The sequence below is a fragment of the Saccopteryx leptura genome, chromosome 1, assembly GCF_036850995.1.
Source record: "Saccopteryx leptura isolate mSacLep1 chromosome 1, mSacLep1_pri_phased_curated, whole genome shotgun sequence".
Taxonomy (NCBI): Eukaryota; Metazoa; Chordata; class Mammalia; order Chiroptera; family Emballonuridae; genus Saccopteryx; species Saccopteryx leptura.
In genome coordinates, this window is record NC_089503.1 from 136,468,240 (window position 1) to 136,488,101 (window position 19,862).

At 38.9% G+C, this 19,862-nt stretch overlaps 1 protein-coding gene across 2 annotated transcripts in view; it reads left to right on the forward strand.

Annotated features, from left to right (window-relative positions):
* ZSWIM6 (zinc finger SWIM-type containing 6) overlaps positions 1–19,862 on the forward strand; it is a 200,067-nt gene that overhangs the window by 146,238 nt on the left and 33,967 nt on the right. For both annotated transcript variants that reach the window (XM_066375653.1, XM_066375663.1), the window contains one exon: positions 2,878–3,028. In XM_066375653.1, coding sequence (XP_066231750.1) covers positions 2,878–3,028 — 151 coding nt within the window. The remainder of the gene's footprint in view (positions 1–2,877; positions 3,029–19,862) is intronic.

Here is a 19,862-nt window from a genome sequence, read left to right on the forward strand (position 1 = left end):
TCTGCCCATCTGGGGCATTGCTCCATTGTGGCTGGAGTCATTCTAGTGCCTGAGGCGGAGGCCGTGGAGCCATCCTCAGTGCCCAGGCCAACTTTGCTTTAATGGAGCGTTGGCTGCAGGAGGGGAAGAGAGAGAGAGAAAGGAGAGGGGGAAGGGTGGAGTAGCAGATGGGCACTTCTCCTGTGTGCCCTGGCCGGTAATCGAACCCAGGACTTCTGCACACCGGGCTGACACTCTACCGCTGAGCCAACCAGCCAGGGCTAAATTTGTTTTAAAAGCATAGGCTTTGGAGTCATATAGACATGGGTTTATATGACTAAATCTAAATCTTACTAAGTGTATGAACCTTGGAAAGTTATTTAAGTCAGTTTTTCTCATCTATAAAATTAGATATAAATAACATATCTCCTCAAATTGTGATCATGGTGTTAAATGATAATGGTGTCTAACATGTAGTTGAGCCTTGGTAAATGTTCATTTTCATCACCAAAATTTGATTAACCTAAGAAACAAAGTTATTTTAGTTATAAGTTCCATTTGAGAAGAAGCTTTATACAGAACTTTAGTACTATAAACACAAATCTAAATACTGGATAAAATGTTTTTTTTAATAATATTAAATGAACATCTTTTCATTGGTGCTAGAGCCATCATGGGTAGTATATTCAGATTGGTTTTAAGGGAACAGATAATGTGTTCATTAATACTTTTGTTAAATAACTTTTCTAATACAGTATTCATAATAATCAAAAGGGATTTTGTTTTTGTTTTTACTTCAAAAGAATTAGAGTGAACTCTATTAATGGTTATGGCCAGAAAATAGTATATTCTGATTCATATACTCTCTTAATAAAGATTTGATTGCCAATTTTCTGATAATTTGATTTATAATAAAATACATTTAACTCTAAAACTGTTGCACACATGATTTAAGCATTCTTTAGTAACTGATAGGCATTTCAAATTCATGTAGTGTCCCATAGTAAACAGCCTGAAAATTAATTACCATTAGGGTATAGGCATAGTACTTGAGTGTTTGTTAATAGTTCTGGTTTACATGCTTAATAGTATATATTTTTATTGCTATTTCTACCTGAGTAATAGGTTAGAAGTTTATCAGGAAAGTAAACATCAAAGCAAATTTGGTATAGTGGTAAATATTAAACATTTAGTATATTTAGACACAGTGCAAGTTTTTTATAGTCTCACGTCAGCAGAGTACGCTGTGGCCTAATAGAAGCAATGTGAAAGAGATATTAGACTGGCACATTTGCAATTTTTGTATCTCTACATGATGTATACATTATGCCATATGAAGTAACATCAAACTTTTAATTTTGGAAATAGCATAACTTTTAGAGTTAAGTAAGATTAAGACAGACTTGAGTTCTGAACCCTTCAAGTCTTCTTCTGTCACCGTGTATTTGACCCCCTTTATTCTTTACTACTCTTGTCCTTTAGGCAAGTTACTTCTCTGAAGTATGGTTTTATAATTTTAAAATGGGAATTATAAGCTGGCCTACTTCATATGGTTGTTATAAAGATTAAATGGTAAGTGTAAATGTAAAACTCTTAAGCACCATGTTCAATAAATGGCAAGTCCCTCTCTTTTTCCCAGGTTTCATCTTTTCATGACTTTTTAATGTTTCCATATTGGTAATAAATTCCTTTTTAGGATTATAGAAATAACCTTCCTGGAAGCACAACATCTGTGATTTACTATAGAAGTGCTTCTGAGTTCTTTACAAGGCTCAACTTCTAAAGCTTATGAGGGATTCCATCCCTTGTCAGGGTACAAGCTTGAGACAGGATCTGATGAACTGCAGGTTTGGGTTGCTTTATTGAAGATCTGCCATTTCCTCCATTTGCCTTTCACAAAGAGAGAATCTTGAATTAAAGGATCAGCCTCTCATTTTCCACTGTTCATGCCCTTGCTCCAATAATTTCCTTTAGGGAGAACTGGTGTTCAGCTGGGATTCTTATTTATTGGGCACATAGCTATACACTTCTGGAATGGATAGATTTATTTAGGTTTTCTGTTAGCTTGGTGTCTCTTTTCTTCCTTTCTTTTATTTGGGAAAATGTAGCACAAGAATAATGGACAGAGCTTGAGGTTCTAGCATGAAAGGCTGAGTTAGCTTCCTAGGCCACTGGTCATGATCCTTCTTCCTGAACCAAGAGAGTTCTTGAACTCTACACCCTGTTCATTTCTTTTTAACATTGCAAAAACAGTCCCTTTGTAGTGAATATGATACTGCTCTTTATGTCAAAAAAAAACTTCGGTGAGAGAGAACTTACTGAAATTACTACATAATTTACCTCAAAAACTGAGGACCTGCACAACTTTCTGAATATACTAAAAACCATTGAATTGTACAGTTTAAATTGGTGAATTGTATGATATGTGAATTTTTTTTTCAATAAGGCTATTTTTTAAAAACTAAAGAACAGATGTTGTTGTAAATATCATCAGATCATTTTAGAAGATCCCTAAAGTGTTCTCAGTAGACTGCTTTGTAGGCTCCGCCCTTCCAGTGGTACATGCAGTTGGTTGGAGAGTCAGGAAGGTGCCAGATGATTATCTTGTTTGTTTTGATACTGTTTTTCTGGAGGTTGGCATTTATTTATTTTTGAATTGGGAATTTAGCCACATTTCTTTCCTGATGTGAATTCTAAAACATAATTTTAAAAACCTAACGATCGGTTCTTTGATTCAATTATCATTTAGGGTAGAAACCAGTTTTAACTTTTGTTTGCTTAAGAGAACTGGTATTAAGACTTAACTGACCCCCTCCCAAGAAAAAAGTAAAGTGGCCTATCTCTGTTTTGCTGTTTGTTTTTGAACATTTTCCTAAAGGTCTGTTTTTTCCCCACCAGGTTCGGGAGATGTTGAAGATGAGGGACTCTAATGGGGCTCGCATGTTGACCTTGATAACAGAGCAGTTCATGGCTGACCCTCGGCTGTCACTTTGGAGGCAACAAGGCACTGCGATGACTGACAAATATAGGCAGCTCTGGGATGAGCTGGGTAAATATAAGTTTCCTGACAGATTGCCGTTGAGTTATGTGGATAAAGACCATGTTGAATGTTTAAAGAGCATGGTCGGAGTATTGCTGAAGAGAGAACTTGTGAACTTGTTGCCATTATGCACTGGTTAGAAGAATAGGAAGAACAAGGACTTTGTAGGAAACAGTCTTGGCAGGGTTTGATGGGAACTGTCTGAGTTTAGGGAAAGCAAGCACAGGAATCTGCCTTTAAATATTTTGGGGGGAAAGCTGTATTATTTTTAAATAGGTATTTTGTATAAAAGAGGTGGTTACTTATTTCTAGAGTAATGTTGTGATCAGTTCAGATAAAAATTGGCTGTTTTCTCCTTTTGTCAGCATTAAAAGTATCAAAAGAGTTGGAACATTTTATATTTTTACTGTTAAGATTTAGATGAACTGTTGATCATAAGAATGGAAAATAATATAGCTCACTCTAATTTTGTTGCTTTCCAAATCTTTAGTGGTAAAGATGTTAATGCAGCAGGTGGTTGAAAAAAATGAGAAATCAACTAGTCATGTTCACTGGGATATTCTTGTAACTTAATGCTCACTGCTAGGAAATCAATACTATACTTGTTATTTTGTCTTTCATTAAGAAATTTATGTGACAAATGGAATTTTTAACAAATACTTTTACCAGTGCTTGTATTAATTTTATGTTCTGGATATCTTTACTAGAAGAACCTAGACTCAGTGCAATTGAGTAGTTGAATTCTTTATACCTTCATACCTGTCTTCCTCTTGGCTAATGATGGAACACATTATGCTAATTTATCCCACGTTTGTTCTAGACCAAGTAAACAATTGCTCATGAAGATACCACATGATCATAATGATTGGAAGGGACCTCTGAGATTACCTTTTTTTACGGAAAAGGTTATGAGACTTCCACAAGATAACATTGTATGACATAAGGTTATGCAGCAAGTTGGTAAAGAATTAGACACCAGGTTTCTTTTTTCCATTAATAAGATGTATGTTCAGGAACTTGGCTATGGGTGGCAACTCATATGTGTGTGTGTGTGTGTGTGTGTGTATGCCAGTTTAATGTTGGTATTTTCCTTGGGTCACCTGAAATAATAATGGCGATGGCCTTTCCCCCAAATTAATCTGTAACTTGAGAAGATAGTTTCAGTATATTGGAAGAATGTTTGAGGGCATGCTGCTGTGGTTTGAAAACATATGCGTGGTTTAAACAACTATTTTTATATAATACTGAGTGTTCTACTTTTCCAAGTAAACCATCCTCAATTTTGTTACAGTAAATGTAGAATTGAGTAGTTGGTAAAAAGAAAGACTAGCATTAAAAAATACATAATGAAGGGAATGATTTAAGGAAATATTATTGGATTAATATTAAATGAATAAAATTTAAAGAACTTTGGTATTTAGAGAAGCTTAAAATTACAAATAATTACGAGGAAAATACCAACTAAATTTTTGGTTATCAAAAAAATACAAATGATAGTCAAAATTTGTATAGTTCACTTTTATTACATTAGTCACATTCTACTTTTCCAAGTTGGTTTTGAAAATTATGTACCTTGACCCTTAATAAAAAGTATAAATTGTTATGTGGAAATTTCTGATTCTAGGAATACCCTCTGATGACTCTCTAATTATGGACCAAGCTCTATTCAAGTTTCATTTCAGTCCAATATGAAAAATACATCTCCCTATTTCTTTTTCACACTCTCCCCTAAATAATTACTAGACTGCTATAAATTCTCCTATGTATTCTGATGGCGAGCAGAGGTCATTTGCCATTTTAACAGGGTCTAAGTTCTGCGAAGAATCCAACATAGAAGTAACAATAGCTATCACATCTTAATAATCATTCACCAAAAAATTAACTAAAAGTTGCTTCTGGACTACAAAAGGAAAGGATTTTGGTTCTTAATAAAATGGGGGAATGTGACTTTGTGCCCCTGCACGGGGCTCACATTGCTTCAAGGCTCTGCTTTGGAATTAAATGCTGAGCACTGCCAGATGCCAGACATTGAGAAGAGGCTGAGTTTTGTCGGCAAATGGGATCTGCAAGTTAATTGGTGTTTTCTGCAGGCTTCTGGCTGTGAAATGAAATTGGAAGCCCTTTAGCCACATGGATAATACAGGACCTGAATACAAATGTCACATGTCACCATCAGGACCCACTGTGAGACAATAGTGTTCCCACTCCAACACTGCGCCATTACAGATCATTTAAATATGGGGATTACATTTAAACTAAAAGCCCCATTTGCCTTTTACTGCAATTTAAATGTCCTCTTAGCAAAAGCTAAGTGACAAATTAAATGAAAAAAGTGCCCACATTTTTAAAGCTGTAATGCAAAACAACCTTTTATTGCTTCTCATGTGCCACGAATGAATCATTATACTTGTCAACCCTAAACCAAGCCATAATTGGAGCAGCTACTGTTATCAAAGTCGGGCCGCTCTGTGACAGCTTAATAAAGCCGAAACTGTTAAATTAAACCTCAGATGCTTAACTCCTTAGCACTGGGGGTTCGGTGGTCCACTTTGGCAATGGCCAGTACACCAGGAAAAGAAAGATTCCTGGTGTGAGAGCTTTAGTCTGATGAACATGTACAGAGTATCTTGCCTAAGTAACTGTGCTTCTTGGCAGAGGGGTTTGGAGGCATCAGATTGTTGGCCAGATGACAAAATTTTATTTTTTCATAGGATCAAATATCCCCTTTCCCAAGATTTATAATACACTGAGTTTATGTGATTTATTAAAATTTAAGTGTTGCTGACTCAAAATTAGTTGTACAACTAACATTCATTTAACTTTTTCTCTCTTTCAAATAAATGTATGTTAACTTATTTTGAGGTAGCATAGGCCTAATTTCTTTCCCCATCTGCTGGCTAACAAAGGAACTAAGTACGCTCAGTTCTTCTTTTCTAAAATAAGTGCCTATGGTATTCATTTGGTTTGAGTTAATTTTTGTAATTTACTCCCTGATTTTCATACTGTAGTATGAAATAAATATGGTGCATACTATTAAGCATTTGCAGATACATGGATCTTGTATGTGAATCAGTTTTTCATATATTAATTTTACTTTCTCGACATGATGCTTGGTTTCTTAAACATACAGCAGTCTTCTCAAGATGAGTGCTGTGTCATGCTCAGCTATAAGAAAATGTGTATATTAAAATCTTAAAACAGAAAGCCCACTGCAGTGTTGGAGGCTGCAGGTTTGATGGAGGTTACACACTTAGTAAGTACATCTGTAGAACACACAGCTCTTCAGCTGCATTTGTTACTTTGTGACATGCAAATTTTCTGGAAAACAGATCACCTATACAGCTTGGATTTCAAAGAACAAGCCAGTGCAGTTTGGTGGCGAGCACACCTACTGTTAGCCCCAATGTCTGTCTGTTCAGCACACTTAATTACCGTGGGGATCTTTAGGAATGAGGGGGTATATTGCAACCTCTCATCTGTGTTGATGAGTCCCTTTTCCTTAAATGTCTTCCTAAACTGTAATTTTACTTTGCTTCCTAAAACTATAGGTTGTGGCTGCTAGTCTATTAAAAGCTAATTAAAATGGATGTCATTAGAGGAAACAGTTAAATAAAATTTAATTACAGTTTTATCATGGAAAAATTCTTAAATTTTCAAGTATTACATAACACCCCTCTCCCCAAATTTTAAACACAACTTTCTCTCTGAGCTGAGTCATGTGTTTGTTTGCTTTTTAGCATGTCAACCTTGTTTCTTAGGGAGATGCCATTGCACGAGCCTTGCGGCTGAGCTGTGCTCACTGGGTTCACATGAACTAGATGGTAGCCCTGAGTTCTTTTCAAAGCTTTCTACCTGGATGCCTAGCTGCGAGCAGAAATAGCCATATAGTTCTAGTTTGATTTTCATTGTAAGGTTAGTTTGACAACTGTTATTAAGCAACAGCTAGAACAGGGGTCTCCAAACTACGGCCCGCGGGCCACATGCGGCCCCCTGAGGCCATTTATCCGGCCCCCGCTGCACTTCCAGAAGGGCCACCTGTTTCATTGGTGGTCAGTGAGAGGATCACAGGATGCATCCGCACCCTGTGCTCCTGGAGTACTGTATGTGGTGGCACCGCAAAGTGCGGCGTCGCTCACATACAGTACTACTTCCGGTGACGCGGGATGCATGCGTCACGGCTCCTGAAGCACGTCATATCACTTGTTACGGCTAGCAGTGACAAATATGGAACCGGACATTGACCATCTCATTAGCCAAAAGCAGGCCCATAGTTCCCATTGAAATACTGGTCAGTTCGTTGATTTAAATTTACTTGTTCTTTATTTTAAATACTGTATTTGTTCCTGTTTTTTGTTTTGTTTTGTTTTTTTACTTTAAAATAAGATATGTGCAGTGTGCATAGGGATTTGTTCATAGTTTTTTTTATAGTCCAGCCCCCCAGCAGTCTGAGGGACAGTGAACTGGCCCCCTGTGTAAAAAGTTTGGGGACCTCTGAGCTAGAATATTGCTGGATAGATTGAATGAGTTACAGATTCAGAGCACTTGGAATCAGCATAAATCTGTTTAGCAGTAGAGAACTTAGTTTACCCATTAGGAACACTTTATTTAAAATTCTAAAAATGCCCTACTCCATAGAAAACACTGTTCCTTCTACATTCCCAGTCATCTCTGGGCCTATTCTGTACCCACCACCACCACCACCATCATCATCATCATCATTATTCTTTTTTAAGTGAGAGGAGGGTAGATAGATTCCTGCATGCATGCACCCCAACCAGGATCCACCTGGCAACCCCCATCTGGGGCCATGCTCACAACTGAGCTAATTTTAGCTCCATGGAGCCATCCTAAGCTCCCGGGGCCAACACGCTTGAATCAATTGAGCCATGACTGCGGGAGGAGAAGAGATGGGAGAGGGAGGGGAGGAGAAGCAAATGGTTGCTTCGCCTGTGTGCCCTGATCAGGAATCAAACTCAGAACTGCCACATGCCAGGCTGACACTACCACTGAGCCAACTGGCCAGGGCCACATTGTTCTTGAGTAAAGAAGAAAACATATATTTAAGTCACACATTCAATAAGATGTACTAAGTAATTTAGAGATCCTTTGTGCACAGCCAGAAATCAGATTCTGAAGGCTCTACTTTGGTGGTAATTGTGGAGAAATTTCTGGGAAATGCTGTCTTACATCTCTGAAAGCAGTAGACTTAGTAATCCCCCCCACCCACCCACACACACACTGTTTGAGCCCCTTACTTAGTTTCTGTGGTAAATTCAAACTCAAGCTTTCCACATTTTGAAGTTGATGGTGGTTAATGGATGGCTAAGGAGTAACTGCTTCTCATTGAGATCTAGAAAACATTCCGACGTGGCTTGCCTTAGAGTATTACCTCCTTGCTAGTGCCATGGAGAAAACAGCAATTCTCAGTGCAGCAAAAAAAGATGTCAGCACAGACTTGGAAACTTCCATGGAGCTGCAAGTGCAGAATATAACTTGAATAAACCACATTATCAGGGATTGCTTGTCACCTTCCAGTTTGTCTTCTCTGGGTACAAGGAGAATGTGGCTTTTATTGTGACAATAGCACAGGTAGTGAGGTGACATTAGAGAGTTGCAGCCATCAGGAGATGAGAAATTAGAACAGGCATGAATGGACTGAGAAGCACTTTGATAGGATAATTATTCACGTATTAGTACAAATATGTGTACAGATTGAACTTAGCATGGTTTTACAAGATGTTCCTGGAGGTGAGTTGTTGACAAGAAGTAGTGAGAACACACCAGAAAGAAGGTATAACATGAACAAAGATAGGGATGAGCTTTACTGAAGGAGGGTATTGAAGGCTTCATCTTCATTATCAAAAGTGGGGCCCTCAGTCCAACCTTGTTCTTCCCTGTTAACTTCAAAGGGAAAAGAGAAAGAGAGAGGATATAGATTTTTGCTTTGTTTTATTTCTCATTTTGTTCCAACTGCTAAAGATAACACAGATTCCAGCACTTATCATGCATAATGCTAAGCACTTAACTCATGAATTATTTTTAATTTTTATACAGTTATTAGCCCTAATTTTATAGTTGAGAAACCTAAAGCTTTAAAGGACTGCATAATTTGCCTGAGGTCACAGCAGCAGAACAGGACTTTAACCCCAGGTGTCAGTGACTTCAAAGACTCATCCACCAATCTAGATACTGTCCCTAGCTTATTTTAAAAGACTGAAATGCCTGTGAGTCAGTCTCTCTGCTAAGTGCAGAGCAGGGTCCACTGAAGCTCACCTAGACAGCCGTCAACCATGTGTAAAACTGCTTGGCCGGCCCTGGCCTGCCTAGGCACGGCCCACATCCGCGGCCCGCATCCTGATTGCAGTGACCCACAGAGCTCACCTAGTGTAGGTGCCCGTGTTTCCAGACTCTCTAACTTCACACTCTGAATAAACAAACACATAATGTAGAATAGCCAAATATATGCTAGTGATTGAGAATTGTATTATATAGTAAACCTAAACTATAGTAAAATACAGATACTATGTAGTACAGTGAAGTTTTGATCTCATTTTCCAGTCCCCTTTGCTAAGGAGCCAGTGAAGGCTCCTATGTCAATGTTTTTGTCTCAGCCTGTACGAAGCCCTAATGATAACATGGTTGTCAGCACTTGTTTACCCGATGTGGTCTGTAGGCTCTGCAGACCCCTGCTGCACATGGGCAAGGCTATCCCGCTCTGAAATGGGGTTGTGGTTCCTGTCTCAGTCTCTGCTTTTCCCCTTATTATTCAGAGCTCCCTCTAAATACAGAGGCTTTGTCAATTGTATTGCTCAGGAGGCTTTGCTTCCCTCCAGCACTGTTCTCAGAACGCCTGTCTGTTGCTAGGTCCTCATTACTGGGGCCTGGTTTCTTTCTCTGTATGGTCTTACTGCTTTCTGTTTCTTAAAACTGAGACCTCTGTGTTCTTGGGTCAGAGGCCTCTGTATTCTGCTCTTCTATGGGGATGGGAAGGAGAGGTTTATTCTCCACTTTTTTTAAGTAGGCAGAGTAATTCTGGTTTGGGTCACTTGTTAACCAAAAGAGAATGGAAATTTCTGTACAGTGAGCAAACCTATGATAAATACTTCCTGTGTAATGCCATCAACCATACTTCTCTTGACTGCAGCTGCTAAGGTTTAATATCCGCTTGGTATCCTGTATGGGAAAGAGTGGAAATGAAGAGAAAACAATTTAAATGCATATTAATAGGAAATAATAGATTCTCAGGATTAAAAGATATCCTTACAGATCATTTGATTCTGTTATCTAACTAGTTAGAGATTTTTAATGATCGTCACCTAAGGTATTTGGGTATACATTTGGATAATTTATAACAACACTTGAAGTCACCTACTTGTATATTTTTATAAAACTATTCTAAATACCATAGAGATTTAATTAGGATGCTTTATGATTCATTGTATACTTTAGTGCTCTATATTACAAATGTAGTTTGCTGGTAGCAATATTTGTACCAAGAATGGGATCCAGTAACTTTTTATGCTATCTTTCTATTGATAGCATGAATCCATTGGTAGTAAGTACTGTTCTCACATTCCTGGCTAATAGGAATGTTGGAGCATGAGTAAAATGCTCTCCTTCACAACAGTTTCAGAAAAGTTCTCTCCTTACTTGTCCCACTTCCTAAGAGTTAATATTGTACTTGTTCTCAAGAAACTGCCACCAAAGGGAAATCTGGCTGGGGGAGTCTCCTTGCTAGATTGTAGATCTCAAGAGGGTACCGTCATGGTATATAGAATGTAGGGGAACGTGAGAGTGAAAATGAAGAAAGACAGACTGGGAATAAGTTTTCGCCCCATTTCTTACCCTGAGTGGCAGCATACAAAAATGAACAAGGTCTGAGAGGCCTCATTTTAAGCCATCTCAGATTCCCAGGGGCTAAACAGGGAATCAGGATGCCAGGAGCTAGAATGAAAGAAATGGAAGCCTAGGACGGAACCAGTCACACATATGCTTTCTCTGTGTGCCAGCACCCAGCAAAGTGCTCCACACGTGTTATCACAGTTAGCTAGAGCTCAGGTCGGGTGCTGAGCAGGGAGAACCCAGGCAAGTGATTAACAACGGTTTCCCCTTAGGCTGAGGATTCTGACACTGCTCACACAGCCCCTGGGGTGGGAGAGGAAGGAAGAGGGGGCAGGTCCTTCTTAATTCCAGTAAAGTAACTTTCACCACTTTACATGCTGGTGCTTGCCATTAAGATTTCTCTAGAACAAAGGATTCTTAAATTAAAATTACCTGCTTAATATTAGTCTTCATAGCCTTTTAAATAGCTGTTCTTAGAAGTATACTAAAGAGTGATTTTTTTATTCATATAAGTAATTTCCTCTTACATATTTTAGGTGGAAAGCAGGCTGGTAAGTGATTTGCAGCAGATGAATTTTTGTGAGGCTGCTGTAAGTTTGTCTAGTGATTGTATAACATTGTTTTAGTATTTTATTTTAAAATTCCCAATTGAAATAAGAGGAGGATCTTCTGCCTTTAAATTGCTTGGGTGAGTTAGTAACTGGTCTTAGGGCCATTTTCTCAGACTCTGATCTAAAGGTAAACAGCCAGGAGCAGTGATAGGAGTAGTCCAAACTGTGGCTCGTTCAGCTCCACGCTTTCTGTTGCAGAGACAACCTTTGAGGTAGAAACCCAAATTCCTGTGATACTGAGCTACGCGGCTGGACCTTGTAAACTCGAGGCCATGCTTCCCTGCCCTTTTCATTTTGGGTTACTCTAGTAAATTTCAGAATTTGCTTCAGCAAACCTGGAAGAGAAGGTGAGAATCATTCATAAATTAGGCTCAAGCAATCAGCAGTCTTGAAATGTCTTAGATTGGAAGCTGCAGCCTGCCTTTGTGGATGAACAAGGGCCAAGCGGTTTGGATGGGAGGAGCCTACCAGGGCATTGGGTCAAATATAAGCTTGGAACTGGGAGGAAAATCCTATTAGGAGGAATGCTTTTAAAATGCTGCCAAGAGCACAAAAGTCTGATCTCCAGAACCAAGTAATCTTAGAGATTTTTGTTTTTTAAACCACTATTCACTGTATACTTTGTCTTTATTGGGGAATTTAAACTAACTAAAAATAAGCCATAGTTTCTTTATCACTTAATTAGTATCCATTTGATAATCCCTCCCCCTTTTCCACTTCTTGCCCACTAATTAGAACACTGAATATGATACATTAAAAAAAAACTTTTTAAGATTTTATTTATTAATTTTAGTGGGGAGGGGGAGAGAAAGAAAGAGGAAGAGAAAGAAGTGGGAAAGGAGCAGGAAGCATCAACTCCCTTATGTGCCTTGGCCAGGCAAGCCCGGGGTTTCAAACTGGAGATCTCCACATTCCAGGTGGTTGCTTTTATCCACTGCGCCACCACAGATCAGTCTGTGACATATTTTTTAAAAGTTAGTTTTTCTGTAAAGGTGAGGAAAAAATATGCCTGGCTAGAGTTGGTGCTCAGTAAATATTTGTGAATAGAAAACTGAATGAATAATTGAGGTGTAAGCTAGACACCAATTTGGAAGCATTAAGAAGCAAAGTATTTTTGCTGTACTGGAAACAGTGATTGAAAGGCATTAATTTTCACTGTGTCCTCAGTTTTCTTTTCCCACTGTTCTTCTGATTTATCCCGCCTTCTCCACCTATCCCACCTGTTGCATAGGTGGATTCATGGGTGCCTGTGTACGTGTGAAAACACACACACGCATGCACGCACACTGAAATACAAACAGTTTAGAGTACAAAAGGGCATTGATTCCCTCTTGCCATCAGTGCTGCAGGTAATCTGTTGCATTAATCAGCCAGGCAGTGTTGGAAATGCATGGGGAGTGATTATACTATCATACACAATACAATCAGCATGAAGCACTTGTCAAGACCAATACATCAAAGTTTAATTTAGTAATAGAATGAATTAGAGCAAAATGAAACATTCTGTTCTCCAAGAAACTCAGCACCCATTACAGGTTCTTTCTGAACTCCATAGGAAAGTCAGTGCATTAGAAGTTGTTTTTACGAGTAAAATTGTAGTTCCAATATGACAGGAACACTTTTCCTTGCTATTATTATATAACTATAGTGCTAAAATATTCTATAGCAGGGGTCCCCAAACTACAGCCCACGGGCCACATGCGACCCCCTGAGGCCATTTATCTGGCCCTCGCTGCACTTCCAGAAGGGGCACCTCTTTTATTGGTGGTCAGTGAGAGGAGCACAGGATGCATCCACAAAGTGCAGCGTTGCTCACGTACAGTACTATTTCCAGTGACGCAGGATGCACACGTCACTGCTCCGGAAGTGCAGTCATATCACTTGTTACGACTAGCAGTGACAAATATGGAACCGGACATTGACCATCTCATTAGCCAAAAGCAGGCCCATAGTTCCCATTGAAATACTGGTCAGTTTGTTGATTTAAATTATTCTTTATTTTAAATATTGTATTTGTTCCCGTTTTGTTTTTTTACTTTAAAATAAGATATGTGCAGTGTGCATAGGGATTTGTTCATAGTTATTTTTAAAGTCCAGCCCTCCAATGGTCTGAGGGACAGTGAACTGGCCCCCTGTGTAAAAAATTTGGGGACCCCTATTCTATAGTCATAACCACTAGTAATTTGATTATTTTTGGTAAGGCTCCTGATTAATTTTTGTCCTACATTGGATCTCCATGGAAAATGAAAGGAAGGTTGTTGGACCAGTGGCTCAGGGAAGCACTTGCCCATAAATGTGGTTGGTGGACAGCAGAGTGCCTTACCAGAGCGGCAGGTGGGTTTACAAGAACCTGTTGTTTATAGTGCCTATGGTCGGCACTGCCACTGGGGAGCTCATGGTCTAGTTAGAAAACAATGAGTAGGTGAAAAATAAAAAGCAGCCCAAGGCAGGTGAAAATACCTGAAGAAGTGAGGTTATATAAGGTAGGATGTGTTTTAGAAATTTTTGAGAATAGATATAATACGTCTCATATTATAAGTCAATGTTCTGTATCATTTTGTAATATATATTCAAAAGTAATTCTTTATCACACTTAACCAAGCATATTTTTTTTTCCAAAGGGCAAATGGATATAAGCTCACCAGGACTATTTCATTTTCAAAGCCTTCAACTGGAATATAAAGAACAGGGTTGTTGGAGCCAGACAGACTTTTTAAAGTATAGATTCTGTTTTTCAAATGTACTCTGTAGCCCTTGACAGGTCCCGTAGCTTAGATAGAACCTTAGTTTCCTTACCTTAGCATGGTACTGGTTCTTGAGGCCTATAATAAGGTAATACACTCCACTTTCTCATTCTAAGAGTCTTTTGTCTGTATTGGTGTAGTGGATCCATTGGAAGAGAAGAAGCATCCTGAAGACCTAAAGAGCATTTGCAGGCATAGATTTATGTATAGTGTATAGAGTTGGAGGTGGTACTGTTGGATGAATCGTGGAACTGTTTATGAAGACAGCTTAGTTTAGCAGCCAGTGTAGAGCATATGAAAATGGTTTTGGAGATTACTGCAGTTCACCTTCCTTCTCTGCACTGTTGACTGTCTTTTTTGTATTCAGAGTAAGACATTGTCACTGTATCTTTTTCTGTCTTTCCTCTCCTCCCTCCTTCGAAAATGAAATGGGTGGTGTGTGGTGGAGAAGCTGGCTCTGGTCATTTCCTATAGAACTAGGTTCCTAATGTAAGGACAGGCTGTTTTTGCTTGTTGACCCCACAGCACTGACAAATCAAATGGCATTAGAAGACTGTGTATTGGATGAAGGCCACAGGTTTGCCCAAAAGGAACATTATCCAGGATACCAGTGAATTGCTTTGAAATATACATAGTTTATTTTCTTTCTAGACAACAAAAAGGTGATTATTTTACTTGCGTCTTTTCTCAGAGCCTTGTTAAATAACTAATTGTACGCCCTTTTGCTGAGGGGTTAGCCCTGCTTGACCTTGATCTAAGTGATCTTAGAACTCTCTCTTTACAGTATCCCTGAGATTTTTATTTTGAAAATTTTCCAGAGATGTTTTAGCAAACTAGAAGCTAGCATATCAAATTTAAAGTAAGAAGAATGTGTTTACCAGTTAAGCTTATTTTCCAAACATAGATAACTAACATATTAAGACTGAATTGTACTGAGAACAATTCTGTAATTAGGGTCACAGTTTTTGTGCAGTCTGACCCAAGAAATTTTGTAACTACAGTTTTGCTAGCAAAACTAATTATGCCAGTGATCTTCTATTTGTGACTGCAATTAGGTATTTCATGGACTCTAAATAAGTATAATTAGTTAATTGGATCATGCATGAAATTCTAGCCTCTTATAATAGCCTCTGAGAACAAAAATAAATATGCTAAATATTATGAATTGTTTTATAACTGTGGAACCCTGGGAAATACCAAAAGTGATTGTTTTACTTTGCCTGCTGCTTTTTCATAAAAATAAACATGATTAAAAACTAGGCATTAAACTTTGCACACATATGACAGTCTTCGTTTTCCATCTTTGAAACAGAAAGGGGACTCACTGACCTTTCTTATTCTCACCCTTAAAGAAACGGAAAGTTCATGATTGTCTAGCCACTATGCTGTACATCTGAAACTAATACAGAATAATATTGAATGTAAATTGTAATTAAAAAATTTTTTAAATAAATAAAAAATAAACAAGGTGATGTTGGTTGCCCTGTTCCTCCGCTCAGCACCTCCCCCTGCCGCTTCCCGTGCTGTCTTCAGGAGCACCGTGTACACATTGTATCTTCTGGAAAATGGGGAAAGAGCAATATTTGTCAAAAATTCCAAAGCATTTTTTATAGAAAATGTGTAGTCTTTATTTTAAACACTGTCTTGATTTGCATATGAACAAAAACGCATGGAATAGGAGGAACTTTACAAACAGGTTTATTGACTGGGGGGTAGCAATAGATAGAGACCTGCCAGCTCGCTCATTCATTGAGGCTCAGACCATGCTGCCCCGCCCAGCCGGCAGAGAGCACTCAGTCACACACCAGTGCTAACGTTATCCCAGAAATGCTGACGCTGCTCTGCTCCCACAGACCTCAGAGGACATTATCATATTTTCAGACAAAACAGATTTCTTCTGACTTGAATAATCAATCTTGAATTGTAAGTTGAGCCTTTGGATTGTTTATCTGCTGTTTTAATCTGCAGTGAAATTACTTATTTGCTATGCCTGTCAGTGCTGAAAAAATACAGTTTTCTTTTGTTTAATTAGACTCTTTGTAGATGGACCTATGTTGATTTTAGTCGGATATGTTTTCTGTGCATGTGAGAGACATGTTTTAAATACATAAGAATACATAGTTGATGCACAGGATTTATTAGTTGTACATTTAAGGCTACTTCATAAATTTAGACAGTAATATATTACTTGTATTATACCGCTAAAATATGAGGAAGGGATTGATGATTCTGTCAAAAGATTAAATTCATTAATCTTGGAAATCATATATGTATAACTGCACATACAAATCCCAATTTACAGAAGTACTTTCTGACCACATAGCTTGGCAAAAGGCTAAACACCATAACCTTTTAAAAGAGTATTGGTTTTGGGGGAACGTAAATGTGGTAACAAAACCTGGCTCCCATCTTTTCATAGCAGCACAACCTCTCCACTTCTCTGAACCCCCTTATCTGTAAGGTGAGTGTTAAATACAATAATGTATGTAACATACTTTGCACAGGGTAAGTGTGAGCTAAATATTCAATAAATGGCCTGACCAGGCGGTGGCGCAGTGAATAGAGCATCGGACTGGGATGCGGAGGACCCAGGTTCAAGACCCTGAGGTCGCCAGCTTGAGCGCGGGTTCATCTGATTTGGGCGAAGCTCACCAGCTTGGACCCAGGGTCGCTGGCTCGAGCAAGGGGTTACTCAGTCTGCTTAGGGCCCATGGTCAAGACACATACGAGAAAGCAGTCGATGAACAACTGAGGTGTCACAATAAGGAACTGATGATTGATGCTTCTCATCTTTCTCAGTTCCTGACTGTCCCTATCTATCCCTCTCTCTGACTCTTCTGACTCTCTGTCTGTGTAAAAAAAAAAAAAGAAAGAAAATATTCAATAAATGACAGCTATTATTGTCATGTGGGTAGGTAAAGATGCCATTCACTTTTAAAATGTTAGTTGAACTGGATGGAATGATCTTTGTGCCCTAAAGACAGATATTTTAAAACTTTAAATGTAGACTCTAATTAGAAACCTAACGTGTATAACCTGATATTGTTAGTATTTTTCCTAGAAGGGATGAAAACTCAGCATACAAACCAGACACACACACACACACTCTCTCTCTCTCTCCCCCCCCCCTCTCTCTCTCCCCCCCCTCTCTCTCTCTCTCTCCCCCCCCCTCTCTCTCTCTCTCTATATATATATATATATATATATATATATATATATTTTATTTTATTTTTTTTACAGAGTCAGAGAGAGGAATAGATAGGGACAGACAAGAATGGAGAGAGATGAGACGCATCAATCATCAGTTTTTCGTTACGACACCTTAGTTATTCATTGATTGCTTTCTCATATGTGCCTTGACCATGGGGCTATAGCAGACCGAGTAACTCCTTGCTCGAGCCAGTGACTTTGGGTCCAAGCTGGTGAGCTTTGCTCAAACCAGATGAGCCCACGCTCAAGCTGGCAACCTCAGGGTCTCGAACCTGGGTCCTCCACATCCCATGCACTTCATATTATGCTGTGAAGTTTTTATAATGACTTGTTTTTTCCTTGATTTGCAGCTCTTCTCACATATTGAGTGGTTTATTTAGATTTTATTATTAATTAACATTCTCAAAATCATTGGTAAAGACGTCAGTTTTCTATTTTGAAATTTAACAAACATTTTCTGATCCATCTTTTCTGAAGATTCTAAACTTTATAACAGTTTATAATTTTTTTCTAGTAATTTTGATAGATATAAAATGGCCACAGATTCTTTGCTGCTCATTGAGATGTGTTCTCCCCTCTTGTATCTGGACAATTTTTATAGATGTTTGACCAACAAAATAGAGCAGAGTAAAAGGCTGGACCAGTTTCTGGGCACAAGTCTGTCTTTTAAAGGGTTCCATCCTGGGGAACTAAATTTTCAGGTCAGAAGGCTAGCTATCCTGAGGCAGACTAAATGATTGTTTCTAGCTTTAAAAGACAGGCTGTGAGAAAGCCCAGGCTGTCTACATGGAGAGACCATTTTAGGGCAAGTGGAGAGTAAGGAGGAAAATGAATTTTTGAGCTTCAGTATCATGAGATACAATGGTGCATTGTTGTAGTAGGGCAATAAGTCAAGAGTAGTTTTACACATAGTAATGGATAACCAGGACAGTGGTTATGACTCTTGACAATACTTCATGCTTCTTCTAATGGTTATTTTCCAAATGCCAAACGTCCCTAGCAGTGTAGAAAACAATAATATGTGAAAATGAAGTTCTGTTAACTCTGGTTATCTTTATTCCTTATGTTGGACAAAGGGGTAAGTTGTCAAAATTGAATCTGTATTATTAGGAAATAGTGCAGCATAGTCCTACAGTAGTCAGCATCTCCATTTTTTAATAACTTTTGTTCAACTGTGGTTCTTCCTTACCTTCATATTTTTCTTATACCAAATTTCACTTGATTGACTTCTGTTTTATTTCCCCTCCAATAGTAAGAAGTTGGGTTCTAATAACTTGTGAGTTTCTATAGAAGACTGTGGGACCCTGGACATTGCTTCTAAAAAGGGAGGCAAGGTGAATGGTTGACCAGAAGGTTTAACAGAAATGCTAAGGGAGTGGGGAGGAGGCAGAAGGCAGAGTCTGCACAGACTTCAGCACTGCACTCTTTGTCCATCCTTTCGCATGGGCAGGGAAAATGTTATATAACCCTATAGGGTTGGAGATGAGCTGAAGAAATGCCTCCTCCATGCGAGGGCCTGGGAGGCTAGAGAGAACAATGATGGAAAATAAAACATATTTAAAAGTTTATCAATGAAATCGAAGGACAGTAGAGACTAAAAAGATGCAGATGTTTCTAGTTAAAATCAAGAGACTTGCTTGTGATCTGAGCCCTCTAAACCTGTTTTAACCTTTGAATCTCAATTTCCTTAAAATAGACGTCTTCTAACACGGGCTTGCAGGAGTGCACCTTTTGGAGTTGGGTGAACTCTGCCATTTTCAAAACACTTTTGTTGTTGACAGAGACAGAGGGACAGATAGGGACAGATAGACAGGAAGGGAGACAGGTGGAAGCATCAGTTCTTCGTTGCGGCTTCTTAGTTGTTCATTGATTGCTTTTCATGTGTGCCTTGACTGGGGAGCTCCAGCAAAGCGAGTGATCCCCTTGCTCAAGCTAGAGACCTTTGGACTCAAGCCAGATGAGCCCGTGCGCAAGCCAGTGACCTCGGGATTTCAAACCTGGGTCCTTTACATCCCAGTCTGATGCTCTATTCTCTGCACCACGGCCTGGTCAGGCCGAAACACTTTCTTAAGTCTATACAGCCTGTGAAGTGGGTAGGAATTATTATCCCTATTGTTTAAGCAGGGAACTGCTGCAACAGAGACTAAGTGGGCTTGCCCAAGGTCTTGTGTCTGGTAACCCATACCTTGTCCTTTCCAAATCAGAGCTTATTGATCAAACATTTTTTTCTAGTTGGAAATGTAGGACAGTGGGTACATGATATGGGCCAAAATGGTGGTCAGGATAGAGACTGCCTTTAGGGCATGTGCAGTTCATTAATTTCTGTTACTTACATTTGCCAGGAGTGCAGGTGGTTGTCTGCTTTTCCTTTGGCTTGTATGTTGCAGTGCATCTGTTTGCTAAAATCACTGAGTGCAGATTAGGTGGAGTAGTGGC